The sequence below is a fragment of the Trachypithecus francoisi genome, unplaced genomic scaffold, assembly GCF_009764315.1.
Source record: "Trachypithecus francoisi isolate TF-2019V2 unplaced genomic scaffold, Tfra_2.0 Lachesis_group1, whole genome shotgun sequence".
Lineage (NCBI taxonomy): Eukaryota > Metazoa > Chordata > Mammalia > Primates > Cercopithecidae > Trachypithecus > Trachypithecus francoisi.
The window spans coordinates 35,954,246-35,979,809 of record NW_022681454.1 but is presented as its reverse complement, the minus strand read 5'-3'; the positions used below and the strand labels follow the sequence as shown (position 1 = coordinate 35,979,809).

Below are 25,564 nucleotides of genomic sequence, written 5' to 3'. Positions count from 1 at the left end.
ATAAAAATACTTTCGAAACCACTAGAATGGATTCTCCAGACGTGCTCAGATGTATCTACGTCCAAAAATGAAAATATCTAAGTTTCAAGCTGAGACCATTACTACAAATATAAAATATACTCACGTAACCCATAACGCTTAGGATTCTGTATAAAAATTTCTGTATTAAAATTCTGTCTAAAAATCCAAATTTTTATAACATTTAGAAAAGTATAAATTTTCTATTTATTTGTTGAAGAGTATCACTGTGTTTACATGATCTCCTAAGAAATATAAACCTACACTTTTTTGAAATTGTATTGGTGGGTCCAGTGAAGTTGTTAGTTACATTCGGTGCTTCTTGAAGGCTCCGGAATTCAGGAGAACGTTCATCAGTTAAAAATATCATAAATCAGAACTTCTGGATTTTACGAAACGAGAAAATTAAGAAACACTGACTTTCGGAGATTCTAAGACATTGTACTTTGTATTAATCAGCATTAGTAAGTAAATGAAAGTTACTAATACAAGAAGTAAATGAAAATTACGTACAAAGGGATTTAAAAGCTCTCTAGTACTAAACAAGAGAGATGTAGTTATTTACAGTGCTCTTCCCAAAGTGAATGCATGGAAAAATATTTGATAAGGTAAAACAATAAAAGAGAGATGAAAATACAGAAAATGAAATTAGAACTCTATATAAGTGGAAGCCATATTAAGGGGCCTTTTTAATTGACTAATTTTTCTAAAGTGGTAAATTCCTTATAAGTTAGTGTTTATTAGTTAAAGTAAGCAAAATGTGGGAAAACATTAGTCTTCAACATTGAGCCATTTGCTTTTAGTGTTACAATGTTTGCAATAATTTTTTTTTGTTGTCCTGTAGTTACTTTTGTACATATATCTTCAAAAGAAAATGACTTTTCATAGAAATGTCTATAGAATGTTTTTGATGTATTCTGTCTTCATGGACTTTGGAATGGGTTGCTGTTATGTTGATTTTTCTCTCACATGTAGTCCAAATTAATCTTATAGATAATCTCATAGATAGCTCGATGGTTTTCACATGTGCATTCATATGTTTAGTTAGAATAACTATTCTTTATTGCCTACAATGTGACTGTTTTAAGTTAATTAGTGAATAATGTATTATTTATATTGTTTTCTTACTTATGATTCATTTAATCCATTAATCCATTGATTGTCAGTAGTGATCATGACTACTCCCTGACCCTTGCAGACATGTATTATTCATGGACTCATCTGCATGGGCTCAGTGTAGATCTTTTAGGCTTTAACACAATTCACATTTTTAATTTTTTTTTGTTTTTTGCATTTTATTTTTTCTCTTTCCAACGCAACAATTTTTTAAATTTAATTTAAGTTAATTTTGAGTTCCGGGATACATGTGCAGGATGTGCAGGTTTGGTACATAGGTAAACATGGGCCATGGTGGTTTGCTGCACCTATCAAAGCATCACCTAGGTATTAAGTCCCCCATGCATTAGCTATTTACCCTGATGATCTCCCTCCCCCTGGTCCCCCACAGGCACCAGTAACCACAATCTACATCTTAATAGCACCACAGCAATATAGGGGGTATTTGTTATCTCTAGATGGAACAGCAACTAGTTTCCAATGACTTTATATTACTTTTGAAGAAGTTGGATGCACTTTCCATCATGATCACAGAAAAATCAACACTCTCCTATTCTTGTCAAAAACTAATCTTGTATTGACCCAAGCTCCATGCCATCCCAGGCAAAAGGTCTTGCTATTCAATTTATAGCAGTAAGGATTGCCTAGTATTAAATACTTTAAAGCTAAATCAAAATATTTGATAGAACATTCATGTTTAGCCTAGAAGTGGATGATTCTATGACAAAAACTGCTAGTTAGACTCTGTATATATATAAAAAAATCCCCAAATAGCTATCCTCCTTTTATTCTGTTAGTAATAGAAACCTGGAATTTAATAGAGCATATGAATGCCCAGATAAGGATTTCATTTTTCTGCCTCCTTTGAAGTTGGATGTAGCCATTTGATTAAGGTCTAGTCTATAGCATATGGGTAAATGTAATGAACAACTTCTAGTTCTGGTCTATAAAAGTGTATACTGTGTCCTTTCTTCTTTGCTTCCCAGCAACTGAAAAGTGGATGTAATGGTAAGAACTAGAGTAGACATATTTGGCCATAGGATGTATGCTGCATGTTGATAGGCTTGGTGGTTGGCTGGCAAGTCGGCTGCATGGTTGGGTATTGGTGAGGACTCTCTTCCTGCCTGCAGACTGCTGATTTCACCTTATATCCTCACATGGAAGAAAGAGGGCCCAATAGTTCTCTGGGGTCTGTTTTATAGGGCACTAATCTCATTCATGAGGGCTCTACTGTCATGACCTAATCACTTTCCTAATATCATAATATTGGGTATAAGGACTCCAACTTTGAATTGTGAGAAACACAATCAGTCCCTAAGAGATAGAAGGAGCTGGATCTAGTCCTAGACTACTTACATGAACTAAGAGAGCAAAAAACCTCTATCTTATTTAGGTGACTGTTGCATTGTCCTTTCTTGCCACATCCAAACAAGTTTGTTAACTTATAAAACCCATATACATAAAAATCCTATACTGGACTATTAAATAGAGTGGTTAATTCTGGCCTAACTACTTACTCCACTTTTGAATTTGAGCCAAATTATTTAAAGTCTCTTAGCCTCAGGTTGCTATAACTTCTATAAAATGTGGGTTGCAGCTGGGCACAGTATCTCACACCTGTAATCCCAACACTAGGAAGGCCTAGGTGGGTGGATAGCTTGAGCTCAGGAGTTTGAGACTAATCTGGACAACATGGAGAAACCCTGTCTTTTCAAAAAAATATACAAAAAAATTAGCTGGGTGTGGTGGTTCATGCCTGTAGTCAGTCCCAGCTACTCGAGATGCTGAGGCAAGAGGATTGCTTGAGCTCAGAAGACAGAAGTTGCAATGAACTGAGATTGTAACACTGCACTTCAGCTTGGGCAACAGGGTGAGACCCTATCTCAAAAAAAAAAAAAAAAAAAGGAATTAAGAAAAAGCTGAGTTTCAGGCATAATAAACAAAATAATTTTTTAGAAATGAAGAAAATGTGGGGTTGTTAAGAGGGTTAAGATAGTTAATTCGCTTAAGTGCATGCCTCTATACTTGACACAAAATAAGCCTTCCCAAATAGGAGGTGATATTATTAAAGCAGTATTTAACCCGTTCAGTTATACAGATGTATTTTTGGCAAATAACTATCTCAAAAGTTTCTTTGGAAGTTACGTTTGTCAAGACTGTGTGTCCTGAGGATACTTACAGTGATATCTTTTAGGACTTTTATTGACATTTGTTACCATCCACTAACAAATTTTCTAGGTTAAATTTTTCCATAAGATAGAGCTTTATGATTTTAACTACTATTTGGCTATGAGTACCTTGCATTCAGAATTTTTTAAGTAAATATTTTAGATTTATCCTTAGGGACTTCCTCATTTCATTTCTATGAAGAGCTGGACTGACCTACAGAGGTCCATATCCTAGGGGTTCTATAACTCTCAAATGAGCTTGTTAGCCCTACTTCTAGCCTGAAGTCTATGGACCTTGAACAGACATCTAGAATATCTGCCTGCTGGTAACATTTTAAAGATCATTTACTTTAAATTCATGCCTACCAGAAAATTCTCAATAGCTTCGCTGCAAGAAGTAATATTCAATAATCTTCTGTGCGTGCTACCTATTGGCTATGAGATTCTCTAATTACACTGGACCATTTTTTTTTCAAAATGTGGTTCAGTAAATTAAATGCATTGTACAAAAAGATGGTTTCCCGATCATGTACATTTAGGAAATGCTAAATTAAACAAGATTAAACAGCTTTCTTTCAAGCAGGAATCCCTTGAAGACTTTAATATGGTAAAGGTAAGCCATAGATCTCTAGGAGAGAGTATTGATTGAAGGATTTTCTAGGATTACATGATCAAGTAGTTCTTGTTTTTATAAAGCACTACATATACCTAAAACCATAGTTTGGAAATGCTTAATATAAAACGTTAAGTTTGATTGGCTTAAGGAAGGTCATTGGAAAGCCTCATGGGTTTCTGCTGACATAACTGTCCCAACAGATTAACCATTAGTTAAATGTTTTCTTGGATCTATTTTTTGCTCCTTAACCCCCCTTAGACACTATGCATTAAAATAATCACTATTGGCCGGGTGCGGTGGCTCAAGCCTGTAATCCCAGCACTTTGGGAGGCCGAGACGGGCGGATCACGAGGTCAGGAGATCGAGACCATCCTGGCTAACACGGTGAAACCCCGTCTCTACTAAAAAAATACAAAAATCTAGCCGGTCGAGGTGGCGGGCGCCTGTAGTCCCAGCTACTGGGGAGGCTGAGGCAGGAGAATGGCATAAACCCGGGAGGCGGAGCTTGCAGTGAGCTGAGATCCGGCCACTGCACTCCAGCCCAGGCGACAGAGCCAGACTCCGTCTCAAAAAAAAAAAAAAAAAAAAAATCACTATTGCAAGGGCCTGTCCTCAGTCCCAGTTCTGGCTTTTGTCTTCATTGAACCTTGCAACTGAGGTCCCTGTAGGCCTAATAGCCAAGAACCTTAATTTTTTCGAGGCTTTGACATGCTGTCTTGCCTAGCAAGCAAATCCATTTACTTTGAATTCTCCATGATATTACTGTGATATTATTCCATGAATTCTCCATGATATTATTGTGGCTTGCGGATGACCTGCCTGGTAATGTTATTGACTGAACCCATTTTTTTCTCATGAGCTGTTATGAGTCATAAAATTATTTTCAATGCTCAATGATGCCACAAGGAACCTAATTGGAAATTAGAATTTAGAATGCATAGGTAGACTCCGAGAAATCATAACTAAATTACAAATTCATCAGAAGAAATTCGAATCAGTAATTATTGGCTATATTATTGATACCTGAGAAGATATGTGAGGGAGTGGATGGAATACTTTGAAAACTTGTCTCTTGTTGTTGTTTCACAGTGTTTAATAAGAAAATTATCATCGTGTGAAGGCCTATACCCAGGACACACCTCACTCAGTGAAAGATTTCTATCAATAACACAGATGAAAGCTGCTGTTGAAGTCTGTTATCTGGGCTAACTTTTGGCTATGGATGCAAGAAGTCATTTTAATAGTCTAACTCCAGTCACTATTTAAACTAATAACAATCCAATCCCATAGTGTGTTGCTCTGATATAGTAATTACAGTGAGCTAAGCTATGTATCTGACAGTGATACTAAACTTAAGCTCCAGCTCTACTATTTACAAAGTAGGTTACCTTGGGTGAGTTAACTAAACTCTCAAACCTCATGAATACCCTCATCTATAAAATGAGGCTAGTAATAGAATCTAATTCATGGAGTTGCTGTGAGGATTGAAAAAGATAGTTTATGTACTGGGCTCGCATATGGGTAGTATTTAATACATATTACCTAATATTAGTTATTAATTAGTATTAGTATTAGTTATTGTTAATAATAAAAAAGAGATTATGTACTGGGCTTGAATATGGATAGTATTTAATAAATATAAACTGGCAGGGTGCAGTGCAGTGGCTCATGCCTATAATCCCAGCACTTTGGAAGGCTGAGGTGGGTGGATCACAAGGTCAAGAAATCGAGACCAGCCTGGCCAATATGGTGAAACCCCGTGTCTACTAAAAATACAAAACAAATTAGCTGGACATGGTGTCACACGCCTGTAAGTCCCACATACGCGGGAGGCTGAGGCAGAAGAATCACTTGAACCTGGGAGGTGGTGGTTGCAGTGAGCCAAGATTGTACCACTGCACTCCAGCCTGGCTACAGACTGAGACTCCGTCTCAAAAAAAAAAAAAAGAAGAAAAAAATATATATATATGTATGTATATAATAAATTTAAAAATATAACCCTAGTATTAGTTATTAATTAGTATTAGTTTTTATTAATAATAGAGTTATTTATGTACCGGGTTTGCATATGGGTAGTATTTAATAAATATGACCACCCACACATACATGCATGCACACACTCCTTTAATAATAAACAACTCCAGCCTTGTTGATGTAGTGGCTTCTTTTTTCCTAACTCCAGTTTCCTGAATGATATACTTGGCCAAAGGCTCTTATCTCTTATTCTTAGTTTATGTCAGATATAGTGTGTAAAGCAAGTCTGAGGTTCAGCACTGAAGAAGGTAGGACATCAATTCACACATCAGAGGCAAATGCCAGCAGTGTGTCTTGAACTTTACTAGAGGCTGTAGGGAGCATGAGAGAAGACTGTGGTAGGCCTCTGAGGACACTTAATTTATTAAAGAAACTTAATGCACCAAAAAGGGACCCAAGAGGGATGTCAAAAGCTGCTGTTTGTGAGGAAGTATTCCCAGCATCTCAAGAGCAGCTGGCGGACTGGACTCTAGCATTGGTTGGTCGGTGGGTGGGGGATGGAGTAGAAAAGAGAACTAGGAAAGTAAGAGCCAGAAAAGTACAATTGCACTCACCAATTCACAGACCGCCCTTCCTCTCAATCTCCTTTTCCCCTTGACTTGACGCTTGAGGGGCCAGATGCAGCAGCTAGCAAACAAGCAAGGAAGTGAGCATGTGGGAAGAAAAAGTTTAGCCTTTGCCATTTCACTCACCACACCAAAACAGGCAAGACAGGCTTTCAGATTTAAAGCAGGCTTGTGAGGGAGGGGTGGTGACTGAGCACAGTAGGCTTTATAATGAATGAACTGTACTAGAGTTAGTCTTGCATACCAGATTAGACCAGACACTTTTATAATATAAATTAATATTTTTGTCATTGACACAGATGAGAAGACTAGAAGACCTACCCTATATTTCATTTGGGAGCAGGAGAAGTATAAGTTCAGAAGCACAGTTTGGAAGGGACAATAAAAGAAAAACTTCAGTTCTTTAGATTTCATTGTTCCCTGTTGAATTCTGCTGTATCAATAAAACATTTACCTAATAATTATTCAAATGGTTTGCTTTTTATTTAGAAGTTCACTCTGTAGATTATAACCTAATAAATTAAGTTGCTTTCTTTTATATGAAACAATTGCTTTGTAAAAACTGTCTTCACCCAGTGCATAAAAGGAGTATTTCCAGTGCTGTTTCATTTTCTTGTTCTTCTGGAGATGAATGAAAAACAAAAATCTCCTTTTTTAGTGTCCTAGAAACTGTTTTGAAAAAGCCAAGCATTCGTGGCTGAATGAAGGCATGAGCAGTAGTTCCTTTATAAGTGAAAGAACAGTTCAATCAAGCATGACTACCACAGTTTCCTTAAAATGTTTGCAAAATCTACTGGGCAGATACCATGTTTTCTGATTGCTAAACTAGATTGAAGTAATGTGGGCATGAGAGTTTCCACAGGAAAGAACACAAAACATGACACAGGATGCCACAGAAGCCATGTGGAGTGAAGGAAATGCAAACCTGTAAGTTAGGCCTTTGAAGGTCTGTGCACCTGCTGTTCAGCATAACCGAGACGGTATGTCATATTTCACACATAGAAAAATGATCAAATGGCAGATAGATACCTTTTCTAAAAGAATGTGTGTTAGAGAAACTGAGAACACTACCTTTTCAACTAGAAAAACAGGATATATGGATTTTTGTTTTCTAAAGTAAGAACAACAGATTTCACTGGCCATACAAGTTACTAGTAACCTATGTACACACTGTACATTAAGTCAATGATTAATGTCTTTTTAAATCATGTGCCAATTTCTGGAACTAGCTACAGGGAAAGTAATTAGGTTAGCATCTTTACTGCCCAATCTACCAAAAACTTTTCATGAAGTGCTGACACATTCTTATCCTCTGTTCCCCTTCCTCCGATCTATTTTTAGTTACTTGGTTTGAGGACAATTATTGAATTTGTTTATACAAAACAAAAGGAGCACCTCACATGAAAACAAATTAAATCTTCCCTAATTGCTTAGAATTCGACTGTAGAAAATGGAAGGATGAATTCACTGGATGTCCCTTTTATTTCTCTAAACACGGACGTATTGAATTATAAATACAAAATAATTTTATAAAGACCTCAAAAGATTAATTATTCCTATGTATTATTTGTATGTTATGGTCTATAAATGCTCAGATGCCATGACAATTCTATAGATTAGACTGTGGACTCCTTTGCACATATGGCATAGTAGAGTGGGTAAAAAGATGGCCCTAAAATTGTATATGAGCTACCAAGTAATGCATTTGAAATTTAATCTCTGCATGTCCATGTGTTCAGCTGAAATATGGGCATAATAATAGTATCTTTCATTAAAGGTTCATTTGAAGATTATATAAGGTAAGGAAATAAAGTGAATTACATTCTCCCCCTCTTAAATCCACTCAATGACTTTCTATTGCCCTTTTGATAAAACCTCCACCCCGAACATGGCCTCTAAGACCCTACAAGATGTGGCTACCCATACATCCAACTTCATCCTGTCTACTCTATTGAAAATCTAGCTGAAAGCTTTTTTTCTTCTTTTTCAGTTCCTCCAAAGTTCCTGCTTTTTGCTGCCTCCAAGGTTTCACAAATTCTCTTCTTTGCCTAGAACACATCTCCACCCTCCTCCTCACAGCACACATAGCTCCCTCCCACCCAGCCTTCACATCTCAGTTTAAATGTCACTTGCTTTAAAAGGGCTTTTCAGATTTACCAATCAAAAATCATTCCTTCTCCTTATTTTTCTGTAGCATAGAATGTTGTTTTTAATATTTACCACAAATGTTTGTGGTTCCTGGTTTGAAATGAATGGACAGATAGACAAGAATCAGGCAGAAGAGTAATTCAATACTTCTTTTATCAATTTTAGACATGTCAGGCTCTGGAAGCTATGGTTAGATCCAAACTTCCCATAGGTCTTATAGCTTGGAAAAGCAACACAGAATTCTGGCTTTCTGAGGGCAGCCCACACAGAAAGAAAGAGGAGATGAAGAAGAAGGGATCATCGGGCCAGTGCCTCCTTCCAAACACAACAAAAAATAAATTACTGCCCTATCACAGGCTGAAGGTGTGGAGTGGAATGCAGAGAAGGCAAAAAAGGTTAGGAGGGTTAGAAATTCCCTCCATCTGAACTAAAGACTGAAAAAGCATTTCTACCACCTCAACTAAAATTTATGAACTTGAACCATATGCACTGACTGTTTTTGAGGTTAGAGACAAATATAACCATATTCATATGATTTAAACATAATTATACACGGAAATGTATACATATGGAAATATGTATGTATGCATGCATCGGTATCCTATGGAGTCTATGTAATATAGATTTATACATGTATACTATACATATAGTATGTGAAATGTATTATTTGTGTGTATTCATAATACATATATATGCCATACACACACATATACATATATACACATTTGTGTAATTATTTGGGTAATATCTGCTTGGCAATCATACCGTAAGCTCTAAAATGAGAGTGAAGTAGATCTACTTTGCTTACCACTATAGCTTTGTGGTTCATCATAAAATATCTATAAAAGTTAGTTGAATAATAGCTGTAAGGTATTTGACATGTAACTTGACTTATTTTAAGAACTCAGTAGATGGTATCTATTATGGTTGTACTGCTTCTGCTTGTGCTGATAAAATAGTCTTAACATGTTGGGTATTAAATTTTGGTCTGGACTGTATATTTGTAAGACTTCCATTTCAGAAATTCATAAGCTTGCCTCAAAGGTTGCTCATACAGTTTAACAGACTATAATTTCAGGTAACATCTCCTAGTTGCAACCTCCACAGCTCTGGAGTCATAACCCCAAGGAGAAATAGGGTGAGGAGCGACTATAGCAAACTAAACAGTGTATGTATTGCCCAAAAAAGGCAGCCAGTTTTCCAATTCCTTTTTTTTTTTTTTTTTTCTGAGATAGAGTCTCACTCTATTGTCCAGGCTGGAGTGCAATGGCACAATCTTGGCTCACTGCAAGCTCGGACCGCAACCCGGCTTCAAGTGATTCTCCTGCCTCAGCCTCCCAAGAAGCTGGGATTACAGGCATGCACCACCATACCCGGTTAATTTGTATTTTTAGTAGAGATGTGGTTTCACCATGTTGGTCAGGCTGGTCTCGAACTTCTGATCTCAGGTGGTGCACCAGCTTCGGCCTCCCAAAGTGCTGAGATTACAGGCATGAGTCACCTCACCCAGCCTCCAATCCATTTAGACTTGCTTTGGCAAGTGTGAATGCAGTACTATCAGGCCTTCTGATTTTTTTTCAAGAGAAGCTAAAATCCCTATGTTAAAATAAAAATACACATTTTGAAAACTAAAACATTTCTGTGGTCTGTATCATACGGTGAACTTTTTGCCTTCATGCTACTCACAGGCAGTTAGTCTGTGACCTCTGCTTTTAGAACTACTAATACTTTTTGTGTATTTCACTTACCTTTTACATTGATATTATTCTGTGCTTTTCAGATAAGTTTTAACAGCTTAATTTCATTGCTTTATAAGAAATCTATTTCTAGCCGTTGCTTTTGCATTTCTACCTCTCTCTTTTGCTTCTCCAAATCCCTCTTTCATTTTTTTCTTGATGTCAGAAGAGCTTTTAAAGCTAATGATCTATTTTAAGTATAGCATTTTTCACAAAAAGGAAAAAATGGAACTACACAGTATTTTCAAGCCACATCACAAAGAAATCCATTTGTTCATGTGTTTAGGAAACTCAACTACAGACATACATGAGAAGAATTGACACATTAAAGTGGAAGCAATGAATTTATATACAGTGAATGTATTTTGTCTATAAATCCATTGGGCAAAAGTTAGGTTTTCTTTCATTTCTCTTAGTAATAATTTTTCTTGTCTTTTTCTTTACAATTCAACTTTTGTTTCAGACTCAAGTGGTATATATGCAGGTTTGTTACTTGACTCTGAGGCTTGAGGTGTGAATGATTCCATCACCAAGTGGTTAGCCTAGTACCCAATAGGTCGTTTTGTAGCCCTTACCCCCTAATCCTTTCTCCCCATCTAGAAGTCTCCAGTGACTACTGTTGTCATCTTTATGTCCGCGGGTACCCAGTGCTTAGTTTCCACTTGTGAGAATATGTAATATTTGGTTTTCTGTTTATGAGTGAACTCACTTAGGGTAACGACCTCTAACTGTGCCCATGTTGCTGCAAAAGACATCATTTTGTTCTTTTTTATTGCTGCATAGTATTCTGTGTTGTGTATGTACCACATTTTCTTTATCCATCCACCCTTGATGGGCATCTAAATTGATTCCACGTCTGTGCTATTGTGAATAATGATGAGATGAATACATGAGTACATGCATCTTTTTGGTAGAATGATTTATTTTACTTTGGGTATATGCCCATTAAAGGGATTGGTGGTTTGAATGGTAGTTCAACTTAGTTCTTTGAGAAATTTCCAAACTCCTCTTCATAGTGGCTGAACAAATTTACACTCCCACCAACAGTGTATAACCATTCCCTTTTCTCTGCAGCTTCACCAACATCATTTATTTTTTGACATTTTAATAATAATAGCCACTCTGACTGGTGTGAAGTGGTATCGTATGGTTTTTATTTGCATTTCTGGTTTTCATTTGTATTTCATTTTTGGTGATTAGTGATGTTGAGCATTTTTTTTCTTATTTTTGTTGGCCACTTGTATGTCTTGTTTTGAGAAATGTCTATTCATATCCTTTGCCCACTTTTTAATGGTGTTATATGTGTTTTGCTTCTTGAATTGCTTAAGTTCTTTACAGATTCTGGATATGAGACCTTTGTCAGATGCATAATTTGCAAATATTTTCTCCCATGCAATGATTTTTCTTAGAAACATTTTTCCATAGAAAAATAAAACTAGATTTTTAGGTTAGCAGTGGCAGAAATTACTGGATGTCAACAAATTTAAAATGCAAATTTTAAATTTAATATTAAAATAAATAATTAGAATTTTTATATATTGGGTATCTACAAAAATGCTCTTTGAGATATTTTTAGACATAGATTTTTATCAAATATCACACAAAATCACACTGCTCTGTTTCCTTGTCTTTCTGCAGTAACCCAGTGCAATTTTTTTGAAGATAATTTTGAATCATGAACTCAATATATGCAGTAATGCAAGTAATTCAAATGAAGTGATGACGATATAAAACACTTGATCACGATCAAGTTCAGGAGCATGTAGGCAGTGACAATTATGTTGTGACTGCCACCTGGCCAACACTAATTCATTTTAAGATGAATTCCTCTTTCAGAAGAAGTGTAAAAATATGCATATTAGTATTAATGAAATACTCTCATCTATAGTGCTTAAATGAGTTTCTGAAATATTAACTTCATAGGAAAACTTTTGTTAACTTTCCTTTAAACTTTAAAAATTTTTAAAACCTTATGTTTAAAAATAAATTATTTCCACAACACCATCAATTTTTGGTCAACGATTGAATTGACTGAATATTTTTCACTGCCCCTTTGTCTAGGGTAACCTACAGTGCCATCCACTAAACTGCTCTCTTGCTTTGAGAAAGAATGAATAAAACTTTCAAGTAACTCATAGCTTGTAACAAAGAACTGAAAAGAGTCAACATAATGAATACAAACATTTCAGATTTGATAAAAACAAACATTTACCTAAAGCTCTGGGTTGGGTACGTCAGGGAATTCAAATAGTAATAAAAATATTCCAGGCCGGCCACCGTGGCTCATGCCTGTAATCCTAACACTTTGAGAAGTCGAGGCAGGAGAATCACTTGAGGTCAGGAGTTTGAGACCAGCCTGGCTTACATGGTGAAATCACGTCTCTACTAAAAATATAAAAATTGGTTGGGTGTGGTGGCAGGCACCTGTAATCCCAACTACTGGGGAGGCTGAGGCAGGAGAATCATTTGAACCCAGGAGGCAGAGGTTGCAGTGAACTGAGATCGCGCCATTATACTCTAGCCTGGATGACAAGAGCGAAACTCTGTCTCAAAAAATAAAATAAAATAAATAAATAAGTATTCCAAGTGCGCATAATGCAAGACTGACTGACAAGAGTATTCAATAGAGGTAAAAAATCAAAGGGCAGTAGGAGAATCAGGAGAGAGTATTATAAATTCCTGAATATAAGATACATCATTTCTCCCAAATAAATGCCTCAAAACAAAAGGTCCTTATTATCATCAAAACGTTAAAAAAGCCTTCTCTGAGGCATCACAGCGTAATACTTAATGCATGTACTTTGAATTCACATTATCTCTGTTCAATATCTGATTATTTACTGCTCGTGAGTTCTTGGATAACCTTTCAGTTTCATCATTGGCTAAAAGGGAGATACTGATATTACTTACCTCCTAGCCCTGTTGAGAGAATTTACAAAGCTAACAATGTGTCACAAGGCCTGGTACAAAAATATATGTGTCATAACATATGTATTATTTCTATATTTCCTCCTATTATTGTACATTAATCTGAATGGCAAAGTACTAAATTCCCGAGGTTGAAGAGGTATCAGCACTTTCCTGTTTATTGCAGCACTGGTCACAATATCTAAGATATGGAATCAACTTGTGTCTATCAATGAATCAATGGATAAAAAAAAATGTGGCATGTATACACAACAGAATACTATTCAGCCTTAAAAAAGAAGAAAATCATATCATTTGTGACAATGTAAATGAACCTAGTAGGAATTATGTTAAGTGAAATAAACAAGGCACAGAAAGACAAATACTGTGTTATCTCACTTACACATGTAATCTAAAAAAGCTGAATTTATTGGAGAGTGGAATGGTACTTACCGAGCTGGGAAACGGGGGAGTTGGGAGTGATACTGGTGAAAGGATACGATATTTCAGTCAGATAGAAGAAATAAGTTCAAGAGATCTAGCATACAATATGGTGATTAAAGTTAATAACAATGTATTGTATTCTCAAAAATCCCTGAGAAAGTAGATTTTTAGTGTTCTTACCAAAAAGAATGTAAGATAGAGCATATGTTAACGATCTAGTTTTACCCATTCTACAACATAAACATATTCAAAACATGCTGTCCATGATAAATATATACATTTTTATTTGTCAATTAAAACTTTAGGCCAGGCGCAGTGGCTCACGCCTGTAATCCCAGCACTTTGGGAGGCTGAGGCGGGCGGATCACGAGGTCAGGAGACGGAGACCATTCTGGCTAACATGGTGAAACCCAGTCTCTACTAAAAATATACAAAAAAAATTAGCAAGGTGTGGTGGCAGGTGCCTGTAGTCCCAGCTACTCGGGAGGTTGAGGCAGGAGAATGGCGTGAACCTGGGAGGTGAAGCTTGCAGTGAGCCGAGATCACGCCACTGCACTCCAGTCTGGGCGACAGAGCGAGACTGTCTCAAAAAAAGAAACCAAAAAAAACCAAAAATCTTTAAAAAAGAATTTACCTTTTTCCAGGCTTAAAAGAAAGCTTGTACCTAAAGCAGAGAATAAGCTACTGAACAAATAAATATGAGGACATGAAGAAAAACGTCTAAGCCAAAGTTCCCCAAAAAATACAGCCTGAGACAAAAACCTGTATGTGAGCACTTTACTAGGGAGTGGATACCAGGGAGCAGGGCTGAAGGATAGGGCTGAGATGGAATACAGAAAGACAAGGAAAAAAATATATCATAAACATGCCTGTAGTGGCCAGGCTCGGTGGCTCACGCCTGTAATCCAGCACTTTGGGAGGTTGAGGTGGGCAAATCACTTTAGGCCAGGAGTTTGAGACCAACTCGGTCAACCTGGAGAAACCTTGTCTTTACTAAAAATACAAAACTAGCCGGGCATGGCAGTGCATACCTGTAATCCCAGCTACTCAGGAGGCTGAGGAAGGAGAATCACTTGAATCTGGGAGGTGAAGGTTGCAGAGAGCCGAGATTGCGCTACTACATTCCAGTTTGGGTGACAGAGTGATGAGACTATGTCTCAGAAAAAAAAAAAAAAAAAGCCCATAGTGTTGAAGTCGTTGAATGTTAAAATTTGAAAATGTGAATCAAAATATTTCATAAAATATAAGTGGAAAAAGCAGTATATTTTAAAATATAATTTTACTTCTATAGATAATCATGTAAATTGATAAATAAGTAGACATTTGCTTATTTTATCTATATACCTAATATTCATATTTGGCAAAAGCATTACTGGATTTTCTTTTAGAAAAAAGGGAAAGATTATTTTAAATTCTGTTGTGTAAATAATTCTGACTATCAGAAATTTGGAAAGTCTTGAGAAGGAGGTAGGATTTGAATCAAATCTTGAAGAATAACTTGAGAAAATAAACTAAAACTAAATGCATTGAGTCGTTACTATTTTTTAGGTGCTGTAGATCTATAATCATAATTCTCATAATATTATTATTCTCAGTTTACTTATGGGGAAACTGAGGCTCAGGTAAGTTAATGAATTTGCTCAAAAAAATGCTGCAACCTATACTGGTTCCATTTTGAATGCAGCCTTTTCCAAGCCTTCTACTTTTTCCAAGAGACAAAACAGCGCAGAATGGATCCTGGAGAAGACTGGGTTGGAATTCTGCCTCCCCTACAGTCCTAATTGTTTGATTTGTGTAAAGCACTCAATTTTTCTGTCTCTTAGGTTTTCTTATCAAGGAGATAACAACATCTCTCCAAGGAACTGTTGAGATACTTAAATGAGCTCTTGTAAGTAAAATGCCTGGAATAGCAATTGGCACATAGTGCTCAATGGGTATTAGCCATCATGTTGTAAGAAAAAGTAGGAGGAGGAAAAGGAGGGAGAGAGGAGAGAAGAGAGTGAGGAGAAAGAGGAGAGGAGGAAGATTTTCACTATCTTAAATTGTCTCCTTGACAAGTAGAGTGTATTCGGGAACAAGGAATCACAACAGTAAATACATAGATAGGCATAGACACATGTTTACCTGGTTTTTTACTAAAACTCTGGGAAAAATGGGCAGGAGCTGGTCATTGTGGAATCATTCCAGCCTAGATGAAAATTACTGGGAATATATGTTCCAATGGTCTTGAAAGTAAACAGATTTTCATACTTTTTTTTTTTTTTGAGATGGAGTTTCGCTCTTGTCGCCCAGGCTGGAGTGCAATGGTGCGATCTTGGCTCACTGCAACCTCCACCTCCCAGGTTCAAGTATTCTCCTGCCTCAGCCTCCTGGGTAGCTGGGATTACAGGCACACACCACCATGCCAATTTTTTGGTATTTTTAGTAGAGATGGGTTTTCACCATGTTGGCCAGGGTGGTCTCCAACTCCCAACCTCAGGTTATCTGCCCGCCTCTGCCTCCCAAACTGCTGGGATTACAGGTGTAAGCCACTGTGCCTGGCCCATATCTTAATCCTTGTTAAGCCAATTTCCCTGTGTACTTTGCTCTCTGAATACCTCACTGTGAAGGCTGCGAAATAAAAAATTTATACCCTAAGAATATAGCCTAACTGTGTTCAATGTATTCACTATTTACTACTTAACTTCTTTAAGTTTCAATTAAACCTATATTTATAAAATTGAAAAAAGAATTTTAACTCACACATGTTGTGTATACACAGCGCATATGTGTTAGATATTTGGCTAGAGTCTGGTGACTATCGATCAATTAATGAAATGTAGCTTTTGCCATATTTCCACAGACATCTTTATTCTCCTCTATATATTAAGATTCATTAAACCAGAATACATCTTATAACTAATGTAAACGTTCAATAAGTGAGTACTGTTCTTCTTTATTTCCCAGGGCTATTCTGAAGTCATTGTTGTACCTTGTAGCATTTACCTTTATTTCCCCTTAGAAAACACTAAATCCAGAGATTGCATTGTAATTGCTAACCACTGTATTTTCAAAATGCCAAACAGTGATTAATAATTTTTAAACAATAAATGAGTAATTAATAATCAAAGAACTAAGATATTTTTGCGAAGAGGGAGAAAGACAATTTCTCAATTACTTTATAAAATCTAGCAAGCAAAGTAACTTGAGGACACAGCAATGCTTGAACCTCCCAGACATAACTGATCTAATAATTTTTATTTATAACCCACCTTGTTTAGATGGGTTACAATGAGAAAAATAGAGCCAGGCGCGGTGGCTCACGCCTGTAATCTCAGCACTTCGGGAGGCAGAGGCAGGCGAATCACTTGATGCCAGGAGTTTCAGACCACCCTGGCCAACATGGTGAAACCCTGAGTCTACTAAAAATACGAAAATTAGCTGGGCGTGGTGGTGCATGGCTGTAATCCTAGCTACTCAGGAGGCTGAGGCGGGAGAATGGCTTGAACCCAAAAGGCGGAGGCTGCAGTGAGCTGAGATAGCACCACAGTTCTCCACGCTCCAGCGTGGGCGACACGGCGGTACTCAGTTGAAAACAAAAACACAAACAAAAAAGAGATAAATGAGAAGTATGTGAGAATTTGGAGAGGGAAAAGGGGAAAAGAAAACACACACCCTCCCCCGCAAAATGAAGACAGAAAAGAGCCACATAAATAAAATTCCTCCTATAAATGCTATAGAAATCCAAAGGAATAGTTTCCGTGGTTTGGAAAATGTCAATAAAGCTTTCCTGGTGGAAATGAGGTCGGCTATGAGGTATTAAGTTCAAAAGGAACTGGATATTTGGTATCTCTAGCAAGACAGAGCTGCTTCAGAGTCTCCCCAGGGAAAGCCGGTGCTTTTGGGCAGGTAGTGTGGGTGAAGGTGATGACTGAAGAATCCTGAGGGCCCAGGTTCCTGGGAAGCCTCTCTCTTTCGGCACTTCACCAATTATCTCATTTTCATAATAAGGTCTGCACTTTCCTTAATTGCTTCACTTCTATTAACAGGAACAGGGGAAAGATAAATACATTTCACCTTTTAATGAAGAGAATTTCAGGTAGTCTGTGGGAGACGTTTATTTTAAAAAAAAAAAAAAAAAAAAAAAAAGCTGGTAGGGGCAGTGTCTCAGGTCTGTAATCCCAGCACTTTGGGAGGTCGAGGCAGGTGGATCACTTGAGGTCAGGAGTTTGAGACCAGCCTGGGTAACAAGGCGAAACCCAGTCTATACCAAAAATACTATATATATATATTACCTTGGCTGATGGTGCGCCTCTGTAATCCCGGCTGCTTGGAAGGCTGATGTGGGAGGACAGCTTGGACGTAGAGGAGGGGGCCCAATGAGCCGAGACTGCGCCACTACACTCCAGCCTGGGTGACAAAGTGAGACCCTGTTTCAAAAAAAAAAAAAAAAAAATAGTTGGTTTGTGAACTCACTCGCAAACAACTGGGTTTCACAGACGCTTAGATATTTGGAGGTCTACAAGGGTTCCTTGGGATCCCCTATTTTCGTTCGCTGCCTCCTTTGTCAGAGTACAACTCAAAGGGGAAATGCCCCTCTGGGATCTAACCATCACAGGTGCAAGAAGGAACAAATTTACACAGAAGCAGCCTGGGGAAATTAGTGCCCTAGATGAGTCTTCAGTTTGGGAAACGCTGAGATAACACTTTAAGTACTTGGAAGAGTAATATTAATAATCAGTCGTGGCGAGGTTCCGCCCATTTGACATTCAACCCCCCATGAGTACGCACAGACAAACCCACTGGCCAGGAGGAGCCAACACAAGGTCCTGGGCATCTCCGTCCCAGGAAGGTGGGTAATGCCCTTGTCGCTCTGGGCTCCAGGACGCGCCCCCGCAGCTTCCCCAGCGGGGTCTGGCGCCTCCGGGCCAAGGTGCGCCAGGTGGCGAGGGTGCCAGGCGCGGCCAAATCGCGGCGGTCTGAGTCAGTCGCCCAACTATGCTGCGGAACCAGGGCGGCCGGCTGGGCCGCCCCCGCTGTTGAGCTCCGGCTTCCCCCGCGCGGGTCGCCTGCTCCCCGCCCCCGCGGGCCGAGAGGAAGCGACTGCCGAGGCGAGGCGCTGGAGCACCTGAGCAAGGCGCGGGCGCCGGGCTCGGCGTTTCCGGAGCTGAGCGCGGGTCCGCGGCCCGCGCTCTCCGCGCTCCCCGCCTCAAGGTGCGGCGGCCGCGACGCGCCGGCTCCACTAACAGCGCCGCCCGTGCGGCAGCCGCCAGGCAGCAGAGGCGGCTGCGGACAGCCGGCGGGGACCGGGAAGGAGGAGGCCTGGCGCCTCTGGCAGAGTGGCGAGGACTGAGCGCCCAAGGCTAGGAGAGACGCTGGCGCTGCGCTTCCCAGTGCCGCCTCACCTCGCTTTTAGAACTCCGCGACCCGCGCGTAAGGCGAGTACCCAGGGCCTCGGGAGGGCTGGGCCGGGATGGCCAGCGCCGGGGTGGGAGGACCCTCTCTGGAGGGGTTGGGGCTTTTCGACACTTCACCGAGTAAATTTCCTGAGCGCAAAGTGCCCTGCGCTGGTGTCCGCCCCTTGGATTTCGCGTGTGGGCGTCTGAAAGGAAACCAGAAGCCGGTAAGTGATCCAAGAACTCCACTTCTGGGATTTGACCCGGGAGGGTGACGATCCGGGTAGACAGCTAGACATTCCCTCCATTCCTCTCCCCCACCTCCAAAGAAGAAGAAGCTGTAGTGAGTTTCAGGCACCAAATTATTTACTCGGTAGAGATCATGACTTTGCCTGGGTGTCTGTGCTGCCCCGCACCCTGCTTGTTATCCACGTTAAGACGACTGGCCTGTTAATTAACTTTAATTACGATCTTTTGGCCTCCACCTGCCTGAACCCCATACCTTGCACGGAAACCTGTATGCAGTGAGTTTACCAGATTGATCTTTCTTGTTTACTTATGGAGACAGTTCCCTTGGGAGAAGTGGTGACCATCCTATTTAATAAAGTAAGTTTTATTTTCTCTCATTCTGGCTTGTTTTCTTAAACACTTCTCCCACCTTGAGGTGATCTAGTTATTTTGATTTGGGGAAAGGGTTCGTGGAATTATATAGCCTTTGATAATCAGAGGAAAATACAAGAAAATAAACTAGTTTGTGTGGAATAATGACATCTTAGGCTCTTGTAAGATAGGTATCCTGATAGCAAATTCTTTTCTTTTCTTCTCTTTTCTTTCTTTCTTTCTTTTTTTTTTTTTTTTGGCAAGCTTGCCCTTGAAGTAGGCTGCTCGGTAGAATACAGCTTTCGTAAAAAAAAAAAAAAAAAACAACAAGAAGTGTATTGAAAATAAGCTATTTTTAAAAGTACATTTAATAGGATGTCATTGTTATTGCCAATAATAGTATTGTACTTACAAGCTGAGTATTGATTTCCCTGCACTTAAGCACTCTACACCCCCACGGGCTCATGGAACTTTGCCCATAAGTAATTGGAAGACGAAGTTATGGGTGTTTTAAAAAGGAAGCTAACTTTTTTAAGGAAAAAAGAGAAATACCTTTAAACTCTTATTGATGACTTCCATACATTTACAGGAGAAATATTGAGAGAAAATGCTCACGATATTCTTTGTCCAACAACGTTTAAAGAAGAAAAAAAAGTGGGTCATGGAACTAGGCTAGGGTTAAGTGCAAATATCTTCCTGGCTTCTTTCCAAACATATTTAACACATACACATTTAAGGTGGTTCCTAACACGAAGAGGGTTTTATATAGATTTGTCAGTACTCAGAGATTTATTTAAATTAAAATATACCTAGAGGGTGACAGAGCTTGTTAAAACTTATTTATATGGGTGTGCATGTGTTTGTATTTTTTCCTTCCTCTGTAAACCTGTCAGATTTTATGTGGCTTGTCTGTAAAAGGAGAAGCTGATGGTACGTTTAAAAACAAATTCTTGTTTTTCTAATGTCACTGCAAGCTTCTTGCAGTGTAAGGCTCATGGGTATGCAATAATACTTATCAGATCCAACTATTCTTGGATACTGGTCAGATTATAATGAATTACAGTTTTCTGAAGAACTTTTACATTAATGCATTGAAACTATGAGGTTTTTAAAGTCTAGTTAGGATTCTGAGTTATAGACTTCATGGTATATGAGAAGGTTTTTTGTTGTTGTTGTTGTTGTTATTGTTTTGTTTTGTTACTTTCTAACCTACCTTCCTACAGCTGTGAGAAAGTTTGGTGAAAGTGACTATACAAATGCTAAGTATAAATGATAGTCATTGCTTAATAGTTTTCTTTTAGCACACATTTCCACCTGCCCTCATTTATTTATTGATACATTTCTTGGATACAATCTTTGCACATGCTATGTTGTAAGAATTTTGGGAATTCTTGGTGAAATATTAATTAGGTAGAGAACTTCTTAATAATCTGGGAAATATGTCTTAGCTTTGACCACATACAGTGGATGTAAGATTAGAGGCTATGAGAGGCTGTCTTAATCTTTTCTGCAAAGTTCTGGACCTTGTAATTTATCATATTAGTTATTACTTCTAAGTATTGGCCAGATTAAATATGTAATGGTAGTTCAACCATTTTGCTCACTTGTTTCTGTCTTTAAATGAAACAGCACTCAATGGTATTCTCCTCACGTGATCCCTTCTAGTTAGAAAGTTGTCCTGTGAAATTTTGTTTCAGTTTCTGTTCAGCACAAGCTTACTTATTTACCCATGCTGCAGAGAAAACAAAGGAGGCCTCATTTGGGTTGAAGTAGTCATTTTGGGGGGCAGATTTGAGGGTTTTTTTTAGAGTTCCTGAGAACTCATGAAGGATGATGGGGCCACTTCTGTATGTATTTAAAACAATGCTAAAATATAAAACGATGTGGAAATTAAGGTCATAAAGTTGGATTTTTCTCACTATTACAATTTAAGTGCTTTTTTGGAATATATCAAATTCTTTGCAAAAAGTTGTTTTTTGTGGTGTTTTTGGTATTCTTGATTGGCACTTACTGAGTAGTAATGAACTGATTGTTCATATATATGCCATTTTTCTTTTCTTATAGTCATGTCTAATCTACCCTTTTAGATCATAAACTATTGGAGGGAAGACTGTGTCTTCACTTTCTTTTTAGCCCTTAGCACTGTTGTCAAATCAGATAGTAGATGCTGTTATCTTGAACCCCAAATATCTCCCTGCCTTATCTTGGAGTGAGTTGCATTGCTTAATATATATTGAATGAATACATGTAAGAAAAAATGGACGAGTAAGGTAGGAGACATTCTGAAATACCCTGTTTTTATAAGAAAAAGAAACTTCGACAGTTGCTAAACCAATAGGAATAAACCCTCAAACTCAGTTGGAAAAGAGGTCAGGGTACTATTTATAAATGCAAAGAGAGGAAACACTCACAGTAGGCTATTCTGAAACATCTGGTTGTTTGTCTAAAAATATGACATACATTCAGAAAAATGGTGGAGTATACATTTATACAAAAGTTTTAAAATTCTGCTTTTGTAGAAACTCTGGAAGAATAAATCATCCTCTGATATCCCAAGAATTATGGTTCTACCTTAGGGATCTCTCCATTAGAATTAAAAAAAAAAAATTCTCAAATCCTAATGAATTAACTTAAAATCTGGATGGACAGCTTGAAAGACAAAAGACTTACAGAAGTTAAGGAGATTATCAGGCATTTAACTTTTGTGATATTATCCAGAACACCTAAACCTAGGTATCTCCTGTGCTACTAATACGTTGTTTTACTAAGTAAAGGAATTAGCACTTGTGGTTTTCACTGGATGGAAATTAATGTTAAGTTTTAGTTTTTTTTATTGTGTTTTTCAGATTGCACTATAAGTAAAATAATTAAAACACAGCTTAGAAAATCCTTACTCCTTGATCCAAGCTACGAGATGAATTTGCCCAGAGCCTACCTATTTTCAGCTAAAATTTCCATTATTCTTTATCCAGAAGACACTAATTAAATGCTTGTTGCTTACCAGGCACTGTTCTAAGATCTTAATGCATATGGGCTCATTTCATCCTCAAAATAGCCCCATGAGGTAGGCACTATTACTTTTCCTGCTTACAAATGACAACAGTGAGGCTCAGGAAAAGAGAGGAATTCTCCCAAGGCCACACATGGCAGAGCTGGAATCCCTGGTAAATCGCTGTGCTTTGTGTCCCAGGTGTTAAGTCTTCAGGTGAAATTGTCATAATTCTTACAACTCTAACTACATCTATACATTACTACATTAATAAAACTATGTTAACTGCTGTGTTAGGTGCATTGTGGATTTATTAGAAGAATGATTTACAGTGATAATTTAAAGGAATGTAATATTACTACACAGACAGAAGAATTCCATTCAAACCGAGTGCAATAGAGTGGTATGAATATGATTAAAGGCAATATTGTATACAATGGGTAAATTAATAATAGCCAACATTTATGGTGCAGTTGTAACTCATGTCAGATAGTCTTATATATCTGAAATATTTGACTTGTTTAATTCTAATAGAAATACTACACAATATGGGGTATATTACCCTTGTTTTATAATGAGAAAAACAAGCTTCAGAAAGCTAAATAACTTAATCAAGATACATAGTTAGAAAGTGGGGAAGCCTGGACTGGAATTCGGGCATTGTGCTATCTATACTTACGCCTGGGTGGAACTAATAAGGGATTGAGGAGGGATGGGATAGGCAGGGAAGCCTCATGAGTGTGGTGTTACCACACTTGGAAGGCTTGAATTGGCTCCCAAATGAGAGCAAAAAAGTCCAAGGATGTACAGGGATTTCAGTTTGAATAAGAGTTGAGACGCTGGCCCAAATCTTCTGGTCTGTCTTCTGATCTCCTTTTTTACTGGGTAAAAAGAACACATACTATAAAATTTACCATCTTAATCATTTTTAAGTGTGTAGTTCAGTAACGCTAAGTATATTTACATTGCTGGGAAACAGATCTCCAGACCATTTCCAGTTGGTAGAACTGAAACTCTACGCTTGTTAAACAACTCCTTACCTCTCTTTCCCTCTCTGGTAGCCACGGTTCTACTTTCTATGAATTTGACTATGGTAGATACCTAATGTAGGTGGAATCATATATTTGTCTGTTTTATGACTGGTTTATCACTTAGCATAATGACCCCCAGGGTTCATCTGTATTGTAGCATATGACAGTATTTCACTCCTTTTTAAGGCTTCTTACTATTTCATTTTGTGTATATACTACACTTTCTTTATCCATTCATCCATTCATAGACATCTGGGTTGCTTCCACTCCTTATCTACTTTTGCACTACATTTAATATTAAACCTTTAAGACCATAGTCAGGTATCTTTTTTGTATTAATACTTTCTTCTTCTTTCTTCTTCTTGCTTCTTCTTCTCCTTTTTTTTTTTTCTTGTGACAACGTCTTGCTCTGTCCCTGTAGTGGCGTGATATTGGCTCACTGCAACCTCCGCCCCCTGGGTTCAAGCGATTCTCATGCCTCAGCTTCCTAAGTAGCTGGGATTACAGGCGTATTCCACCATGTCCAACTAACTTTTGTGTTTTTAGTAGAGATGGGATTTTACCATGTTGGCCAGGCTGGTCTCAAACTCCTGACCTCAGGTAATCCACCTGTCTGGGCCTCCCAAAGTGTGCTGGGGTTACAGGCGTGAGCCACCATGCCTGGCTTTAATACTTTATTTTCTTCTCAAGCAGATTTGTATTTGTATTTTTTTTATACGATAACCATTGACTTCATGTGGGCAGTGACTACTTCTTTTGGTCATATTTGGTTATTTGATTTTGGCTTCATATTGTTGCACTCTATCAATTGTACTATAGTCCTGTGTTAGCTGTCTTTCTGCAGTGATAGATGCAAAATAAATTTTAATAGACGAAATTCTACATTACCATTGCTTTATATAGCAATTACAAAGATGTTCTCCCTTACTTTGTCATTGGCTGTCAACTCTCAGGCAATTAAATGTAAATGAATGTAGGCTTCCAGGTTTAGCCACGTACATGGACACATCAAACTTAAATGGTGTATACAACTTGAATTTGCAAGATATGGTATATTTAAACAGCATTTCCCTAGTGTGAATATAAGCGCTTATGAATAGCTAGACAAAGGAGAGGGAGACTATTAAGTCTTTGCTACCACTTTACTATTAAATCAATTTTATATCTACTGTGAGGCATTACAGTTTACAGCACAAGTTGTGGAGTCTGACTCTCAGAAACACTTAAATTAGTGTTTCCACTGTTTATCTATTGCGTGACATTCAGCATGGGATTTTCCTCCCTGCAGCTGTGAGGAGTAAATGAGATCCTACACAAATGGTTTGCAAATACTCCACAACTATTGGCTATTATTATTAGCAATGCAATTCTGAGGGAGAATGAAAGAAGATGGATGTGTTTTGTTGGATGGGAAAGGAGTAGTGGTTGAGGTAGAGAACAGGGGCAGAGGAGGTAAGAGCCCGTGAGTGACCTCAGTTAAAAGAGATGACCACATTGAGGGAACTGGGCTTCCTGTAAGGGGTTTAATGGGGCTGATGTTGCCACACTAATGTAGGTGAATGGATGGCGGAGGAGACAGATGCCAAATGACCAGTTTTATACTTTTTCTGGGGGATAAGCACTCAGACTAGAAAAATAAGTTAGTAGGCCTGACCTTCATCCTTTTGCAGTCTGCTCTATACTGTGGGACAGAGGAAAGAATGCAACCATAAGCATATTTTCTCTAAAATACTTCCTCTTCTACATGGTTCTGGGGAAGAGTCAAATTGAACAGTACTTGAAGTGATTATCTTGATAGTAGTTTGCTCAATGTGCA

General features: G+C 38.2%; 2 protein-coding genes across 5 annotated transcripts in view; one reads left to right on the top strand and one right to left on the bottom strand.

The window, feature by feature from the left end:
* The window catches only part of LOC117084887 (translation initiation factor IF-2-like), a 32,138-nt gene extending 10,679 nt beyond the window's left edge, over positions 1 to 21,459 (bottom strand). The window contains exons 1-5 of the mRNA XM_033213314.1: positions 21,456 to 21,459; positions 19,138 to 19,334; positions 18,524 to 19,095; positions 18,028 to 18,162; positions 6,507 to 6,579 (exon numbers count right to left, since the gene is read on the bottom strand). Of these exons, the coding sequence (XP_033069205.1) occupies positions 6,507 to 6,579; positions 18,028 to 18,162; positions 18,524 to 19,095; positions 19,138 to 19,334; positions 21,456 to 21,459 (981 nt within the window). The remainder of the gene's footprint in view (positions 1 to 6,506; positions 6,580 to 18,027; positions 18,163 to 18,523; positions 19,096 to 19,137; positions 19,335 to 21,455) is intronic.
* Positions 18,826 to 25,564, top strand: part of ARAP2 (ArfGAP with RhoGAP domain, ankyrin repeat and PH domain 2) — a 179,253-nt gene continuing 172,514 nt past the window's right edge. The window contains exon 1 of one of the 4 annotated variants that reach the window (XM_033213941.1): positions 18,826 to 19,170. The gene's annotated coding sequence lies outside the window, so the exon portion shown is untranslated. Of the gene's footprint in view, positions 19,171 to 19,191; positions 19,356 to 19,391; positions 19,735 to 25,564 lie in introns of those variants that run through there. The other 3 variants (XM_033213944.1, XM_033213942.1, XM_033213943.1) reach the window with 3 other exon arrangements.